The sequence below is a fragment of the Pelophylax lessonae genome, assembly GCF_965119305.1.
Source record: "Pelophylax lessonae genome assembly, chromosome: 4".
Taxonomy (NCBI): domain Eukaryota; kingdom Metazoa; phylum Chordata; class Amphibia; order Anura; family Ranidae; genus Pelophylax; species Pelophylax lessonae.
The window spans coordinates 344,230,651-344,249,152 of record NC_138771.1 but is presented as its reverse complement, the minus strand read 5'-3'; the positions used below and the strand labels follow the sequence as shown (position 1 = coordinate 344,249,152).

General features: G+C 42.3%; 1 protein-coding gene across 7 annotated transcripts in view; it reads left to right on the top strand.

Moving 5' to 3' along the window:
• Positions 1–18,502, top strand: part of TCERG1 (transcription elongation regulator 1) — a 192,132-nt gene that overhangs the window by 45,286 nt on the left and 128,344 nt on the right. For 5 of the 7 annotated variants that reach the window (XM_082253129.1, XM_082253128.1, XM_082253125.1 and 2 more), the window contains one exon: positions 13,528–13,590. The exons of the other annotated variants lie outside the window; for them this stretch is intronic. In XM_082253129.1, coding sequence (XP_082109255.1) covers positions 13,528–13,590 — 63 coding nt within the window. The remainder of the gene's footprint in view (positions 1–13,527; positions 13,591–18,502) is intronic. 7 annotated transcript variants of the gene reach the window in all.

Genomic DNA, 18,502 nt, shown 5'->3' with positions numbered 1-18,502 from the left:
ACACAGCCCTGAAAACTGAAAAATTGCCTGGTAATGGCAGTGTAATACAGGCTGGTAGTTCAGTGGTTAAACTCTTCCCTACTTTAAAAACAAACTAAAAAAAGTTATATTGGTGTATTCAGTCAGGTCAAACTTGCATGAATAAGTAGACTAAATAGAGTGAAACATCTTCAATGAGAGCACTTCATATCTATTTCGGACCTATATGATTTCAGGAAAAGACTATAGCATTTTGGTAAATTACATCATGGTAACAATTGCAATTATACCAGGAAAGAAGTCTTAAAAATTATATTCAAGACTTGAGCAGAAAAATTAGGTATGGACTTGTAGCTTTTGTCAAATGAAGGGCAACAGAGGAGGAGCAGTGGACCCAAAAATAGTGATTCATGAGAAAAACAAGAAACTACAAGTAGTAGGCAACTATGTTCTATAGGCTGCACACCTAAGTAATATTTTTGTATGCCCTTAAACGATTATGCGGTCAAATCACAAAACAAAAAAAGGTTAAAATCACAGCTTAATAAACTGACCTCCTTATCTTGTAATAACGCTTAGTGACTGGAGGTGGCAGTGTTCTATCATGTTTGCGCAAGTTCAGTAATGTAATTAAGTACAATGATTGTTTAATATATTGGCTATCAAAAGGACTGAGAAATAACCTCTTTCTGCGTTTTCCAAATTCCATTTTTTTGTGATTTTTTTTTTTTTTTTCTTTCTTTCTTTCTCAGTGGTTATAGCTACAATATCCAACTCTTTGTTTAAACATATCCTATTTAGCTCACGCGTGACTCATTTCCTTTTCTCGTGATCTCTTTGGTAAAGAGGTTGGCACAATATAAATTGGTAATAAAAAATAAATGTGTTTTAACAGTTTTTTCAGCTGTTTGCCCGAGGTTCTGCTTCATCACAAACCTGAGGAAAGTAACCATGCACTGGTGACAAAGGCATGACACTAGGCATCTATTTATGCCTGTACATAGACACTTTCTTGCAAAGTGCCCCAATAATGCCTTTTCTCTTCATGGGTAACAAATCAACTTTACAAAAGTTGCCTCCCCATTGCCTTGCATACATTTCAGCTTAAATACCCTGCACCCTCCACCTTTTTCTACAGTCGCATGACTGCAAAGCTCCAGCTCCTCTGTGTAAAAGCAAAGTCATTGTCTCCCCACTATTTCGTTCACCCATGGAAGCAAAAGAGGGGATGCATTGTGTAAGCTCCAAGCTATATTGGTTATACTGGGTTCCCACATGACAACCCTGGTGCCTGTCAAATGGCTACAAGGGAAAGCAGTGCTGCATCATGGGAAGAAAGGTAGCGAGTCACATGCTGTCCCTACCTAGAACCAAGCATGGGTGGGGGCCAGTTTGCCCTCACTCGACTTCCTGCCTAAGAGGGGAAAGGACCGGATCATTTTCCCCGCTACCGACGGCTCCAGTAAGCGGGGAAAACGACCGGGAAGCGGCGGGAGAGGTGCCCTCTCCTATAAAAATGATCCTGTGGCGAATCTGCCGCTGGGACCACTTTTATGTGTTTAGAGGACCGCCCGCCCTGTAACGAAAATACCAGGGTTGTGGCAGCTATCTGCCATACCACCGGTATTTAACGTCAAAATACCGACGTAAAATTGCGGCAGGCGGTCCGGAACTGGTTAACTTGCCTAAACTGGTTTGAAAAAATGCAGCTTAGGTGAGTTTTTCGTTTTTAAAGACTATTTTTTTTTTTTTCCTTTTTCCTCCTTTCAGGAGAAAAAACATTTACCATGAAGCCTTGGTGACACAGGCTTTAGTCCTCTAACAAAGCTACATAGTCCACACGTCCTTAAAAGAAAGCCTGAAGAGAAAAGAATGCAGGTGTCACTAGGCTATAGGTTATTTTTCAGAAATTTTTTTTAAATATACAAATCTGGTAATGAACGTTAAAGTAATTGTAAAGTGCCGTTTTTTTTTTTCTATTAAAATAACAACCCTGTTTTACTTGCCTCCTCTATGCAATGGTTTTGCACAGGGCAGCCCAGGTCCCCTTCTTCTCAGGTCCATGGCTGGTGCTCCGTGTCCCAGGCAGGAAGTCGAGTGAGGGCAAGATGGCCCCCGCTTGACACTATGGCTTTGGAGGGCCGGAACGATGTCATACGTCGCTTCCTCTTTTTTTGCTTTTTTAGTGTAGATGTGAGATCTCAGGTCTTTTTGGCCCCAGATCTCACATTAAAGAGGACCTATCCTGCTTATTTCTATTACAAGGGATGTTTAAATTCCTTGTAATTGCAGTAAAAGTAATCAAAAATTTTTTTTAAAGAGATGTAAAAATAAAAAAAATTAAAAATCCGTAGAAATTTTTAATGTGTCGCCTGGGGAGATTTTTAAGTAACAAGGTTTCCGCTATTCCACGAGCGTGTGCAATTTTGAAGCATGACATTTTGGGTATCTATTTACTCGACGTAACTTTCTTTCAAAATGTAGAAAAAATTGGGCTAACTTTACTGTTGTTTTATTCAAAAAAGTGTATTTTTTCCCAAAAAATTGCATTTGTAAGGCCACTGCGCAAATACGGCGTGACAAAGTATTGCAACGATCTCCATTTTTATTCTCAAGGGTCTCTGCTAAAAAATATATAATGTTTGGGGGTTCTAAGTAGTTTGATAGCAAAAAAATACTGATTTTAACTTGTAAATAACAAGTGTCAGAAATAGGCCTGCTCCTTAAATGGTTAAGCAGAGTTTGGCAGCATTTGGTGTTTGGAAAATGTTTTCATTGGCCAGAATTAGAATTTAATCTGACCATTGAAATGAATAACGCTAAAGTGCTAAACGCTCCTATCATTTAGGGGGGGTGTGCCATTTTTTATGTTCAAAAGCTCCTCTCCTGAATGCGATTCTTCTGCGTTCAGTAGAGGCGCTTAGACTGCCTCTACCCCCGCTAGTTCAGTGATCCCTGCGCGTGTGACCGGTGGACCTGATGTCCGCCGGTCACTCGCGATCGTCCAGTACAGAAGGAGAAAGGCAGGCGGCTAATGTAAACAAATCCACCTGTCATTCTCTCCTGTGTAAGTGCAGAGATCATACGGTCCTGCTAAGTAGGATCGTATATCTCTGCAGTTACACAAATAGCCACATCCCATAACAGTTAGAAGCACGCCCCTAGGGACACATTTAACCCCTCCTTTTCCAATAAAGTTAACCCCTTCCCTGCCAGTGTCATTTTTACATTAACAGTGCATATGTATAGCACTGATTACTGTAGTAATGTCACTGGTACCCCCAAAAGTGTCAAAAATGTCAGTCAAGGGTCCGATCTGTCCGCCGCAATGTCGCAGTCCCGTAAAAAAAAAAACGCAGATCGCCGCCATTACTCATTAAAAAAAAAAAAAAATGACAAATCTTTCCTTTAGTTAGTAAATGCAATAACTTGTGCGCAAACCAATCAAAATACGCTTATTGCGATTTTTTTTTTTTTTTTTTATAACTAAACATGTAGCAGAAAACAAATTTGCCTAAAATGTTAAAAAAAATTTGATTTTTACATTTTTTTGGGGGGGGAATTTCCTATAAAAAAATGTGAAAAATATTGTTATTTTTGCAAAATTGTCACTCTTTTTTTGTTTATAGCGCCTGATCAAAAAATCGCACAGGTGATCAAATACCGCCAAAAGAAAGCTGTTTGTGGGAAAAAAAACGAATTTGACTTCCTTTAGGTACAGCTTCGCACGACCGTGCAATTGCCTGTTAAAGTCACACAGTGCCGAATCGCAAAATGGTCAGGAAGGGGGTAAAATCTTCCGGGGCTTAAGTGGTTAAGTGCGAAAAGTAGTCAACATATTTAACAAGGACCAGAGAAAGCAGAGGAGAAAGTTGTCTGAGTAGGTCAGAAAGAAAATTGTAGACCAACATGGTAAAGTCTATAAAGCCATCTTCAAATGGCTTGATTTGTCCTGTGACTGCAAATATTAAGAAGTTTCAGGTCAATTGAAGTGTATAGCTAACCTTCCTGGACATGGCCACAAAAGGCAAATTAACCAGATTGAACAATAGTATAGTGTGAATAGTAGACAAATGACCAAGGAAAGCTTTCAAAGATGCAAGCTAAACTCCAAGGTGAAGGTACATCAGTGTTCAGAGTAGATCTTCATGTGAAGTTTTAAATAGTTTAGACCAGGGCTTGACAAATATTTGAATCTAGGAGCCAGCTAAAAAAGTTAAAAGCCAGTTTTTTTTAAACTTTTTTGCCTACTGGTCACTTTCACCACCTCCCTGCCCAGGCGAATTGTTAGCTTTCCACGCTGTCACATTTTCAATGATAATTGCGCGCTCATGCAACATTGTACCCATATGAAAGTTTTATCATTTTTTGGAGACCGAGCTTTCTTCTGGTGTTTAATCATCACTGCGGTTTTTATTTTTTTGCTAAATACATGAAGAAAGACCGAACATTTTGGAAACAAACTTTAATTTCTGTTGAAAAATTTTGCAAATTAGTAATTTTTTTTTCTTCATTAACGTGCAGTGATGAGGCTGCACTGATGGGACACTGAGAAGGCTGCACTGATGGGCAGTGTTAGGTGGCCACACCGGCTGTCCAGGAAGTAGCAGGTCACAGGTTGCTCAGACTCGACTGGTTAGGGACAGAGCCAAGAGCAGGGGAATCCCTTGCGAGGTGGTGTCTGGTTCAGGGCCATTGCTGTGCCCATTTTTAGAGTCGCTAGTTCCTGCTGCAGGAAGTCTCCCTGGACAGCTCGTTGTACAACCTGCAGCAAGCAGGAGGGAGGAGAGACGCGTACAGGGAGCTCTTCATGCCAGGGGCTCCACCCCACCCCTGTCAGCGTCGCTCCTCCGACCCACTCCTACTACCCTACAGCTCCGCATTTGCATTAACGCGCCCTTTTACAGTCCCTCTCCACCCCAGGCTTTAGAAAACACTCAGGACACCTCCCGCTCCCCCTTCAATGTTGCGCCCATCTTTGCCCCCACATGCTAGCCTCTGGGGCTGACAACAGCCCGGGCGCCAGGCCACATCTTCTACTTGCCACGGCAACCTGGCACCTGGGATTTGTCAAACCCTGGTTTAGACTAAGCTGGTTCAAACAAACTGTTTCCTTCACTAGCAGATGCAGTGACTGCATTCATAGAATATAAAGCTCACTGTGAATGGCTAAGCATCACTCAGCCGGACCCGATTTTTGTTCTGAGAAAGGGACGGGACGTTCATGTCCCACTGCCGGGACACAGCTGTATACTGGATGTAGCTGTTGTACGGCTCGCACACAGTCACCTCACCTGTTAGTGAAGTAAATCCTTTGTTTGCACCAGCCTGTTCCAAACAAACCATTTAAACTTTACCAGAACCCGAAGATCTACTATAATTGCACTGCCTGTTGTGTTTTTTTTGTTTTTTTGACTGCACTTAAAGGAACAGAAACCAGGGGGACTCCACTGTTGAAGGAAAAATATAAAAAAATCCAGACTGGAATTTGGTAAAATGCATAGCGGCCAGCCATAATATTCCTGGGAGAATTCCCTTTAGACCATGGGTGTCCAACCTTCTGGCTTCTCTGGGCCACATTGAGTGTAGAGAAATTTTCTCAGGCCGCATATAAAATATATGCTATAGTTAAGGTATATAAGTAATAAAACGCCCCCCCCCCCCAGCACTAATTTAACACAACTAGTGGATGATCCCCTCCGAGGCAGCCTCTGCCTACAGTTAGTTGGAAGCCGCTGTGGCTATATCCCCAACTCGACTTCCTTCCTCCCCAGCAAAATAAAAAATTGTCAGGGGGCATTTGGCCGCATTGCCTGTGGTTTCGGGCCGCAGGTTGGACATGCCTGCTTTAGACAGTTAAGACAAAACTAAAGAATTTTGGCAAGTCACATCAGCTCTGTGTACACAGATGAAACACTGTTATAATATAAAATTATGTTAAAGGTCCCATCATTTTTGTCCATGTCATTTTCATTTATCTCATTTTAACCACTTTAAGACTGGATGATTTCCCCCCTTAATTACCATGCCCTATTTTGCAATTCGGCACTGTGTTTATTTAAAGGACAATTGCGCAGTAATGCCACACTGTACCCCAACATTTTTTGCGCTATAAACAAAAAGAGCGACAATTTAAAAAAAATATTTTTCACATTCTTTTATGACATTCTCAAAAAAAAAATGTAAAAATTAAATTTTTTAACATTTTAGGCCAATTTGTTTTCTGCTACATATTTTTGGTAAAAAAAATTGCAATAAGCATATTTTGATTGGTTTGCGCAAAAGTTATTGCGTCTACGAACTACGGGAAAGATTTATGTTGTTTTTATTATTATTTTTTTTTTTTAAATTCAACGTTTATTGGGAGAGGAAAAGGCATACATTGGAGTCAAGATCAACAATACAGGATCATATACATAGTTCTAGACACAACTCAGATCCAGAATGAGTGCTAGCAAACACCTAATATACAACGTCCGAACAGGAGAGCAGTGGAAGAAGACATCACATCAAGGTGCCACGGAAGGCCAGGCCCCCAGAGAGGCCCCCCCTCCCCCCCACCGGCATCTCCCATGTGGCCGGGATACCGAGGCGAGGAGGAAACACCCCAGCAGGCCCAACCCCCCCGCAGTCTATCAGGGAGGACCCAGGTACGAGTGCCCGTAAGAAGAGACCGATAAATAAAAGAAAAAGTGTAACAAATCCTATGCTCCCGCCTCTCCCATTTCTTTTTACTGAGAAGGTGGGACAAACCCACAGGGTGAGAGGGAAAAAGGCAGTGACAGTAGAGGGGGGTGGTAGAAATAAAAAGGGGGGGAAAAGGAAGGGGGGGGACTGGGGGGAGGGAAGGATAAGGAGAGAGATGACCACCCAGTCCGCAGGTATCAAGCTAGACCACCAAGTCCTTGTATTCTGCGGAAAAGCTGAATTCATGCCAGTAGTACCATCTTTTGAGGAACTTCTCCCTCGTGCCCCGTTCGGTAGCCACAAGATCTTCCATCTCATTGATACTGGCCACTTTCCGCAGCCACATAGCCACCGTGGGAGGCTGCGACTGCTTCCAGAGAAGAGGGATACAACTTTTAGCCGCCGTAAAGAGGAACGGCAAGATGGAGTTCCTGTAGGATGCTCGTGGGAAACTGTTGTGGTGAAGGAGGATGAGAGCAGGGTCTAAAGTAAGAGCATGGTCTGTGAACTTTTGGGCAATGCGCAAGACCTCCGCCCAAAAGGGCTGTAAACGGTTGCAGGACCAGAAAATGTGGAGAAGAGAGCCCACCTCCTCCCCACATCTCCAGCAGAGATCAGAACAAGAAGGGAATATTCTGTGTAACCTGGCCGGGGTATAATACCACCTGGTCAACAATTTGTAGCCCGCTTCCTGATATTTGGAACAGGTGGACGTCTTATACGTAAAAAAGAAAATACGATCCACCTGGTGGTCGGAGAAGGAAAGGCCCAGGTCTCGTTCCCAGCGGGTGAGAAACAGGGGTCGGGCGGAGGGCTCAGGCCCCGTCAGAAGGCGATAGATCAAAGAGACGGTATGTCGCAACGGAGAGTCTGATGCACACAGTTCCTCGAAAGGCAGCAGGCGCCTGTCAAAGGAGGACGCAGGTGGGAGGGACTGTAAAAAGTGCGCCAGCTGCACTTTCTGCCAGAAAGACAGAACGGCAAAAGACCTACTGGAAAATAGAGTCTGTCGCGGGACCCACCTCCCCTGGATGATGAAGTGTCTGGCCTGATGGAATCCGCTAGACTTCAAGAGGCGGAAACCGTGATCTGTCTGGCCAGGGGAGAAGTTCTGGTTATCGAGCACCGGGAACAGAGGGGAAGGGAGCGAAGAAATCAAGCCCTCTCCGCAGATCTTACGACCAATTCTCAAGGTGGCCCCCACAGTCGGGTGATCCGACACATGTTTCGGTAGGTCCGATGCGCCCCACAAGAGGGATTCCGGAGGGGGATCCCCAGGACTCCGTTCAATCCTAATCCATTGTTTCAGGTGGCCATGAACGTGCCAGTCGACAATTCTGGTGAGGTGGCAGGCAGCGTAGTACACCGTCGCATCCGGGAAGGCCATGCCTCCGCAGAGCTTGGGCATACGGAGAACCTGCAGTGCAAGGCGGGGAGGCCCCCTCACCCAAAGGAACTTACGGAAGGTTTCGTTTATTTTGGGCAGGAAGGCTGGAGGGACAGCAACGGGGAGGGCTTGCAACACATAGAGCAGACGTGGCATGACATTCATTTTGATAATGTTACACCTCCCAAACCACGAGAACATCCCCTTCTGCCACCCCTCCAGGTCCTTCCTTACACGGGAGAGGAGAGGAGGGAAGTTGCAGTCAAAAATGCGGTCCGGACAGTTGGGGAGGAAGATCCCGAGATATTTTATATGGGAGGAGCTCCATTTAAATGGGAAGTCCATCCTAAGAAGGTTCGATAAGGTCGGAGGCATCGCCACTGGCAGGGCCTCCGACTTCTGATGATTAATCTTATAAGACGATAGAGCTTCGTAGGTACGGAACTCCCTCATAAGATTGGGCAAGGATAGAAGAGGGTTAGTAAGGAAAAAGAGGAGATCATCGGCGTACGCCGCCACCTTTGGGGCAAGTAGTGGGGAGATGTCCAATCCAGTCACGTCAGCATTGGCTCTGATTGAACGCAAAAAGGGCTCTAGTGTCAAAACAAAAATCAGGGGCGACAGAGGGCAGCCCTGCCGGGTCCCATTAGTGATCATAAACGGGCTGGAAAGCAGGCCGTTGATCTTAACACAAGCCGAGGGGTGGGAGTAGATCACACGTATCCAGGACAACATACGCTGACCCAATCCTATGTGCTCCATGGTTCCCATAAGGAAATCCCAGTTCACCCGGTCAAACGCCTTTTCGGCGTATTTTTTTTTTTTTTTTTTACTAGTAAGGGCAGCAATCTGCCTTTTTTTTTTTTGAGGGACTGCAACATTGCGGCGGACAGATCGGACCCTTGACTGACATTTTTGACACTTTTGGGGGTACCAGTGACATTACTACAGTAATCAGTGCTAAAAATATGCACTGTTACTGTAATAATGCCATTGGCAGGGAAGGGGTTAACCCTGTTGGTGATCAAGGGGTTAAGTGTATGCCTAGGGGAGTGATTATAACTGGGGGGGGCGTGGCTTGTGAAATGATCAGAGACATGCGATCCTACATAGCAGGATCACATGGTCTCTGTGATCATTGCAGGGAGAAGGACGGACAGCTGTGTTTACATCAGCCGACTGTCCTTCTCTGTCAGCAGGGAGAGATCGAGAGTATCAGAGCTACGTTGGTTTGCCTAGGAGCTGCTGTCGTAAAGTGGTAAAAGTAATTGTGAACTTCAGTCTTTACAAAAAAGTTTTCCTTGGAGAAATGTAAGCCTTTCATTACTTTTTTTTTTTTTAAAGCTTCCCTTTAAAGTATAACTAAAGGCAAGCGTTTTTGGACAGAGTGGAGATGGATTAGAACACCTCTCAGTTTTTATTGCTGTCTGTGCCCCCATTAGGGAGATTTGAGCTCTCAATCTGTTCTGTTTACTATTATCATTAAAAATGAAAGTAAGAGAAAATTTCAAATTTTGGGTTGTTCCCTGAAAAGTAATAGAAGGGGCATCTTCAAATAGGGACACTAATTATGGTGACCCAGGGGTCCCCCAGGGATTCCCTTAATTTGCAGGGATTTCCTCTCACTTGCTGTTTTGGCTATGGGACAGGAAGTGTAATGTAATTCTCCCTAATGGGACACAGATGGCAAAAAAAAAAAAAAAACCTTATGGTTTATAACCCTCCATTTACGCTGGCCAAAATTAAGAAAAAAAGTTTTGCCTATAGTTCTACTTTAATGCATTCCCTGGCTTCTGAAGTGCAGGTCACATCTCTATAGATTCCAGAGGGGTGCACGGACCTGCCAGTGGGCATTTACTCAGTGGGCCATAACGACACAAGGAGGAGGGGAGGGGAAATCTGCCTTCAGTCAAGGCAGGAGGGATGGCAGAGGTGTGGCTTTGCACTAACTATGGAAGGGGATGAGTGGCTGAAGGGGAATCTGTTGTCAGTTAAGGTGGGAGGCGCGGATCTACACAGGCACGCACGCTCTTGCACAGTGTGCCTGATGTACATGGGGATGAGAGCGGGATGACACGACGTAAACTGAGCATGGTAGCATGGATCGGCAGCCATGCTTAGCGTGGACAGTTTACTCTGAGGAAGAGGGGCACAGGCATCACAAAGCAGATTTTTAATACCTTAAAGACAGTAACTGTTTTTATATTTACAACAACCTTAGGTATTCTATTGACTCAAAAACCAACCATCAGATTTTTATGGGGTTAGTGCAGCTTTACCAAAAAACTGCATATGTAGGTAAGGGAGTAGGTATGGGCCATGATATACCTCAGAGCCTGGCTGGAATACTTCAGGTCGTTGGTAAGCGAGGCCTAGTCATTGCTGTTCACCTCTACCATTACTGGAGTGACCTCTTAGCTCAGAGCTACTGCATGTGAGGGGGTCTGAATCACAGAAGAAAATCATCCCTTTGATGGTGGAGGTGAGCAGTAACAACTAGGCCTTACTTAGCAATTGTAACAGATCCCCAATACTTGGACCAAGCATTTCTGTCTTGGGTCTCCAGAATCTAACGTGATGCAGTGACCTGGCTCCTCAATTCCCCCCCCCCAAACATCAGCCTAAGCTCGATGAAGGGTAAAACAAGACACTTTATTCAACAACTCACTTCCAATATATACAGTCTCACGTGTTTGATTTCATTATCATATGCAAATGCAGTTGCGTACAGAACATAGTTAACATACCTTGGTCATCTGGAAAGAGACAAATAGATGAATGAGACTGCAACATTATCATAATTTACACCACAAACCCAAAACATAGCCGAATACGCATTCCTAGAAGTGTGAACACACTCCACCTCTAAACAGTTGAAAGCAGAAGACATAGGCTCTCAGACTGCCCGTCTCCATTTTCAACACACCTTATTGTAACTTAAGTGTCAATTCACATCCCCCCAGTATACCATAGCTGAGTCTTTATGTCATTAGCATCTGTTTAGTCTCTCATGGTATGAAGTCCTTTGTTGTCATATGCAGCTTAGGCCCAAAGTCCGTGTCGCTTGGGGTGACAGGGACTTGAATTCAAAGTAACCGTACTCCAAGGGTCCCCCAGCATACACCCCCAACCAGAGCCGCGCTCCCCTACTAGCCAGGGCCATAGTCCGTGGGCAGGAGGCTGGCCTCCACACTCCTCCAGTAACCCGTGACGAACATACCAGCAAATGGGTGTTTGTCACAGCAATGTCTTCCAGTCAGGCTTCATGAGGTACGTAAATGACCTACACCTATAGCAAAGGCATTTTTTAACTTTAGTCAAAGCTGCACAGTTTGTTATTTATCTGCAGATGCCCCTTGTCTGCATATGCAGTTTTTTTTTGTAAAGGTGAACTATCCCTTTAAACATTTGTGAATCAGTCTATTTTTTATTAAATATGAAAAAAAAACAATGATGGACACTGGTTATATTTTCAGTTATTTCAGAGAATAATGTGGATGTTTTTTTTTTTGTTTTTTTTTTTTTCATGGAATGTGTTAATAACAAATTTGTTCATGGCTATAGATGGTAGCTCTGCAGGTTTCAGGTTTTCTGGAGTGGCACTGAATTCTTTGGTTTTTCACTGAGTTCTTTTACAGGTTTAGCTATGTAAAGCATTATAAATAAGTGTCTACACTGTTTATTCATTAATACTGTCTCACCCTGCTCTGCACATGCTCAGTTGCTCTCCATTTTTAGGCACTGCTGAATTTGTAGAAGCCAATCTGCTGACAGGCCGATCTAAAGCGTAATTAAACACTTCTATCCTTTAAAGCCAAGGAAGCTGCTTCTGTTTGATCTGTAACTGTCATGATGCTACACATGTGATCATTTATGACACCAGCCATTTGAAGGTTTGACAGTTTGGTTGAGGACAAAAGCAAAATAATTTGATAATTAGCAATCCTGGCATTACAGGAATGTAACTGTTTTTTTGAAACCGTTAAATTGATGGGTTTAGTTCCACTTTACGATTTACTGCTGTTCTGGGCTTCAGCAAAATGGCAGCCTCCAGTAAGAAGAAACAGGAGCATTGTTGGAGGCAATTTACAGCACACATTAACGTTGGTAGCCTAATTATTTATGTGGAATGTACAGTATCTCACAAAAGTGAGTACACCCCTCATTTTTGTAAATATTTTATTATGACTTTTCATGTGGCAACACTGAAGAAATGACACTTTGCTACAATGTGAAGTAGTGAATGTACAGCTTGTATAACAGTGCAAAGAGAATTCCCCTAGGGGTGGGACTTTGCAGGCACAAATGCAAAAAAATAAAAAAATTAATATACAAAGAATTTTATTACATATATGAATAAATATAAAACAGATGTTGTCACTCATTAAAAACAGAACAGAGCAAGCAAAAATGTGTGTTGTGAACCAACTCAACCAACAGGTCCAGAGTAACCGACGCGTTTCAAGGTTTTTGACCTCTTCGTCAGGGATGATACTGGAATCCTATCTGTAAGCGTTAAGAAAGCATGTATACTATACATAGTCTTAATATATGGTATTTGCATGAAAAATACATTATAAAAGATACAGCAAAATCTATATGCAATGTTGTTTTTCACTTACATGGTTGGTTTTCAAAAAGACATACATAGAGCTTGCCGGTTTTTCTTTAAAAACAGGAAAAAGGCTAAAGGCTTTAGCATTGTTTTTTGCCAGCGGTTTAGACATTAATGGCTGTGTTGAGTTATTTTGAGGGGACAGCAAATTTACACTATTATACACTGTAAGTCCCGGTTCACACTACTGCGACTTGTCAGGCGACCTGTCAGCCTGACAAGTCGCGGTCCATTCTGTGCTACGGGAACCGTTCTAATAGGAGCGACCCAAGTCGTTCCGACTTAGAAAATTGTCCCTGTACTACTTCGGGGCGACATCGGAGCGACTTGCATTGACTTCATTTATGTGAAGTCCGTGCAAGTCGTGCCGAAATCGCGGTGCACACAACTTCACAGGTCGCCTCCGAAGTCGGATCGCCATAGTGTGAACTGACACTTATACACTGTTATACAAGCTAGACACTCGATACTTTACATTGTAGCAGTGTCATTTCTTCAGTGTTGTCACATGAAAAGATGGAATAAAATATTTACAAAAATTTGAGGGGTGTACTCACTCTTGTGAGATACTGTATATTCCTTGATAAAGAACATTCATTTTTTTTTTTTTTTTTATTCAGTTATGGGTAAAGTTCTACTTTAACCTAAAATCAGAGGTTTGCAGAGGGTTCGGTAAAAAACAAAAAACAAAGTTCCAATGTTCCATAGTTATTGTTTTCCTATTTTTTTCCAATAGCAAACTACCCTCCAGTAGCAGGCAATGTTTAGATGCTTTCTTGTGTTCTAGTGTCCAGCCCCAGTGGTAGCAGACACAGTGCTACCTGCTGTGTTCAAACATGTCTGCATATCCATTTTACAGGTGTAGCAATGATGCAAATAGTCAGCTGCCCGTATGTAAAGACAGTCGCTACCACCAAAACCGGTAACTCTTTAATACTGTTTCAGTTTGTTTGTTTGACAGTTGGCATGGTAGTGAATGCTGTTGTATTTTCTTTTATCCCCGTGTTTTTAAATGTCTTGTTTGCATCCTATCCCTCCCTGCAGCAGTATAGTACTAAGTTACCTCTATGACCTATTAGGTAATTAACTGTGTGTAGGTATGTGAGGATTACCTAACTAAAGCAACCTTCAACGCGTTTTCCTGTTATCCCAGTACTGCTTTAAATTTTGGTTTTATTTCCTTTTAGTGATGCGTCGTCATGCCTGCATGCATGTGTGTGCTTTGTTGTTAATGTCTTGACAGCCGTCAGTAGTGCAGTGTCTAGTTATTGTTTAATGTGGCTTCTAGATGTCCTAATAATTGACTGTGCTTTTGTAGTTCATTCCCTTTTATAGTACATTGAACTGTTGTGTACTAATATCTGTTTGCCTGTATTGTGTAAAGGATTTAACTCTGTCCCAAAGGTCTTCCAAACTATGCAGCATCAGTCACCAGAGAAGCAGTACATTGATATTCCTGCAGCTTTTCTATTTCTTTTAAACATTAATTAGATGTATTGCTTTGTTTTCTGTGTCCTATTGCATTTACAAAGTCACCGTAGTGATCTCCAAAAAGAGCCCTTCATGTTGATTGATGTTGCCATAAATCTAGCTGTAGTAATACCAATAAAATTGGTGCATAGTGATGCTCCTAATGAATGTAAGTACATCTGGTAATATAAAAAGAATGAATTTGACTCAACAAATGTAGTTGTTAATACTTTCTAAAAGTGCATTTTGTGCTTATGTTTAATATTTGGTTGCATTAAATTTGGGGAATGATGTAGTATTTGACCTGCATGGCCTGTGCTGTTGGACTTGCAAAGCATGATGATCTTTGTACTGTATCCTAGGCCTTTTTCTCTGGCTCAGAATCCATTGAATTTGATCATCTTAGCCAAATTGTTCCATGCACCCACTGATTTCTTTTTAAAGTGGTTGTAAACCCTTACATACACCCAGTGAAGTGACTGGCCTCATGTGATACACAGAGATTAAACAAATCCTTTTACATAAGGTGTACCTGTCTATCTGCAGTCTTCTCTTCTATACATCCTTTCAAAGTGCAGAATTTATAAATCTTGTCTGAGCTTTTAGAAAATGGGCAGGAGAGATGACACTTTGCTCTTCTTTGAGACAAGTACACACTATAGAGAGAGATGCTTTGTTCATTATTCATGTCTGAAGTTTACAACCACTTTAAGCTTTGTGGGTGCAGAATTGGAAAGGGGAAATCAGTACATATGTGTAATGCCCTTCAGATGCCAAATGACTACTTGATGCAAGAACACTCCGTGAGAAGTACTAGCATTGCTTTGTACAATGGCACTATTAAATGCCCATCTTATGTGGGTACTAATACTGCACCTAGTGTTCTTTTACATCTCACCCCAATTTATACTAGTTGTAAGTGGCATTCAGGTCAAGTGTTTCAGTGAAAAAAACACTTACAAATGAGTTGTAGCAGTAGTTCAGGCATGCCACAGTGAATATGTTGGTGTGCATTATGATTAAATTTATGTTCCTGATCATGGACAATGAGTTTTTTTTTTTTTTTTTCAGTTTTTCAAACAAGAAATATTTTGTTGTTTGCTCTCTGCTCTGCTGCCAGTCAGAATTCGTTATCCATCCTATGTCGTTCTATGGGGATCGATCTGATTACTGGCCAGCTGCAGACCAGAGTGCAGGCAGCGAAACTGTATGAAGATCTTTTGATCAATGCCATGGTGGTATGCATAGTGCACTCCATCACACTCACTGTGCCCTGAATCAGGGGTGTTGCATGAATGAACACTTCAATGATCAAACCTCTTTGTGCAGCACAGTAAAAAATGTCTCTGTGACAGAAATCTCTACCTGGTCTGCATAAAATGTTTTATGAGCGGTCATCTCTACCCATGCTTATTTTAATTTGTTGTGGTTATTGGCAAAATGAATACCACGCTGGCCTTTTTATATCGCTAGGGAAATCCTGGTGATTAAATCTCTACACCACAATCTCCATTTCTGTTTTATTTCCCTAACTATTTTAAAGCCCAGTCATGGGGTTAAACTGACCGCACACTGTTCAGTTTCTTTCATTCAGCCAGTGGGCTGGAAAAAAAACGGAACCTATTACTCCCATCCACCTATTCGAGGTGGGTGTAGCAATCCTCCCCACTGTGCCATTGTATTCTGATAGTGTGGAGACTCCCCCCACTGTCAGAATACACAGATCAGTGCGTAGCCATTGGCTACAGTCGCTGATCAACCACCCTGTTTGAACAGAAGTCAATCAGTGAATCGACTTCTGTTCAACTGCGGTGGCCAGATGTGGAACAAAAGTTTGTCTGTCCCCATTGAAACATCTGAATTTTGATCCTTGTAAGGTCAGCTTTAGGTTCTCTTGATGAATTTCTTGTAATGTTGAACTTTGTACCCAAAAACTTGGTCAGCCATTTACCACCTTAATGAACTTTGCATTGCTTACCTGTCTTTTGCTTACCTGTCCTACTAATAGTTTTACCTTGTGCATGTAACCTAGAAATCCAATGTCCAGTTTCATAATGGACATAACTTCTCAGAGAAAGAGTACAGTTCTGTTGACACATGTTCATATTAGCAAGCTCCCCCCTGTCTCTTGCAGTCCTCACTAGAGTGAGCAGAGCTTTCTGAAAATATATTATCAGATGAGACCCCCAGTGGTAACCATCCTACACTATAGAAAACATGGATGTAAAATCACCAATTGGGGAACTAAGCTGCAAGGAAATTACCACATTGTTATGGCTTTATGTGAGGGGTAGAGAAATGGCCTGAAAAAATCTCCCCCAGTTGTCATGAGATATTGAAATTTGGCAAGTAGTTCAGCCCAGAGTTCTATCCTAAAATAAAATGATCAGATATAGGCGAAGTTGAGTATAGTACCCAAATTGTAATCTTGTACATGAAAGGTAAACCTGTTTATCGGTAACAATTATACCCTTGACTTTAGATTGTTCAAATGTACTGTAAATTAGCAATTTTAAGGGTTGAGTTTAAGTTGAATAATTACATTTGTTGAAAGTTCAGATTCATTGAGTGTAACGTGATATACCAAGTAATATGACTTGTGAGGGAAATTTCAGCAAAAAAGCAAAATACATGAGACACTGCCATTTTCACTTCTGAACCCCATACTAATTCTGTGACACTGGAGCTATCCAGCTTCACTAAGCCCAAAACTAGAAGGTGATCTAGATGCTGGAGAATGGCAGCTTCTGTTTGTTCCTTTTGACACATTTGTTTTTGTACCTTTTTAGGCAAATCAAATGAATGGGCTGCCTCAAAAAAATACAATAATGCGCTGTTTAGCATGTGTTAATGTGCCGTAATGCACTGCAATGTATCACAAAAGTTTAAAGAGACCCTATTTTTCCAGAAACATTAAAGGATAAGTTCACCTTTGGGAACACGTTACACCCATTGTTACCTCTCCTGCAGCCGCTCTCCGATTTTCCCCTCTCCCTGGGACAGGAGCAAGGAATCTCCCCGCACCCGCTTGAAAAGGGCATGGCTGCACGAGGCTCCGCTTACAGAGTTCTGTGAATGAATGAACTACAAGTACCGACAGCCTTTGCAGCTGTTGGCTTGTACTTCTCAATGAACTACCAGGGCACTTGTGAGAATTCTAGGTAGTTCATTGATTTTTCCTGTCATTGTGTAACTGCCTACACATAGGAGGTACGAGCAGACAGTTTACACGGACAGTCTGCTGGAGCCCTGCTTTGCACGAGTGATCTGCTGATCACAGGTGCTAAGCTTTCTAGGCTTTCGCTGCAATAAATGTGCATTTTATTTTTTATAAAGGTGAACTTATCCTTTAAAATAAAGCCAAGGATTTTTAAGGCCTATTTATTGATCATCTTTATCACCATTAGGTTTGGTATTTGAAAACATCAGACACAGTAAAAACAAATGTAATGAAGGATTCCTTTGATATGGACAGTGTTGTCTTTGGACAGTATGTGGAAATTGCAGGAAACATATGAAGATGAAAATATGAGAACTGCGTTTTTAAAGGTGCAATTCCAGGGTTCTCATCCTCTTGTTTTTATTCTGATTCCAGTTTTACTGCCTGGCGAATCACTGACCTAGACCAAGTATGCAGTCAGCCAAGTAAAGAATGCAAAAGTGTAAACCAGCCTCCATTGTTCTTCAGGGGTGTCTTTGCAAAACACCTAAAAATTGCTCAAACATTATATACAAGCCAGCAGGTGGGCCAAGCCTGCCTTTTAGTTACACAATGCCACAGGTTTTCATTGTGCATCAGTACAACCTTCTAGCCATCGGCGTCCTAACAACCAATGGCATCATCGGTTGGTAAAGAGGACATTGTGCACCTGCACAGCAGCCTTGTTTGTCTCTCCCTTATACCACTGTAATACCACTGGGGTCATATCAGCTGAATGAAGGAGAGAAACTGAGGGAGAAGAGAACAATTGGAATACTAGCTATTGCCAGTGTGCAAAGGTGTATTTACTTTGCAAGACTAAATCCACACCAACTTAAGCTGTCCTGTGTTTGTGTTGCTGCATTATGAAAAAAACGTGTTTAGTATTATATATTTTAGAATGGGGTGCCCTGGTATTGTACAGCATTTTAAAGGGTGCCCTGACTGGGCTAGGTAGTGAAGTCCAGATCCGAGAGACTCAGTGATTGCACCTGTAAAAAAACAAGTCTACAGTGTCATTTTCCTTATTGTATTTCTTTTATGTTTCCTTTAGGCTGGGTTCACATATGCGTCTGCTGTTTCAGTGCGGCAGTGCGGTTCTGGTCATCGATTCAGGTGTCAACTTTTACCTAAAATCGCACCTGAACTGTACCCAAAATTGCAC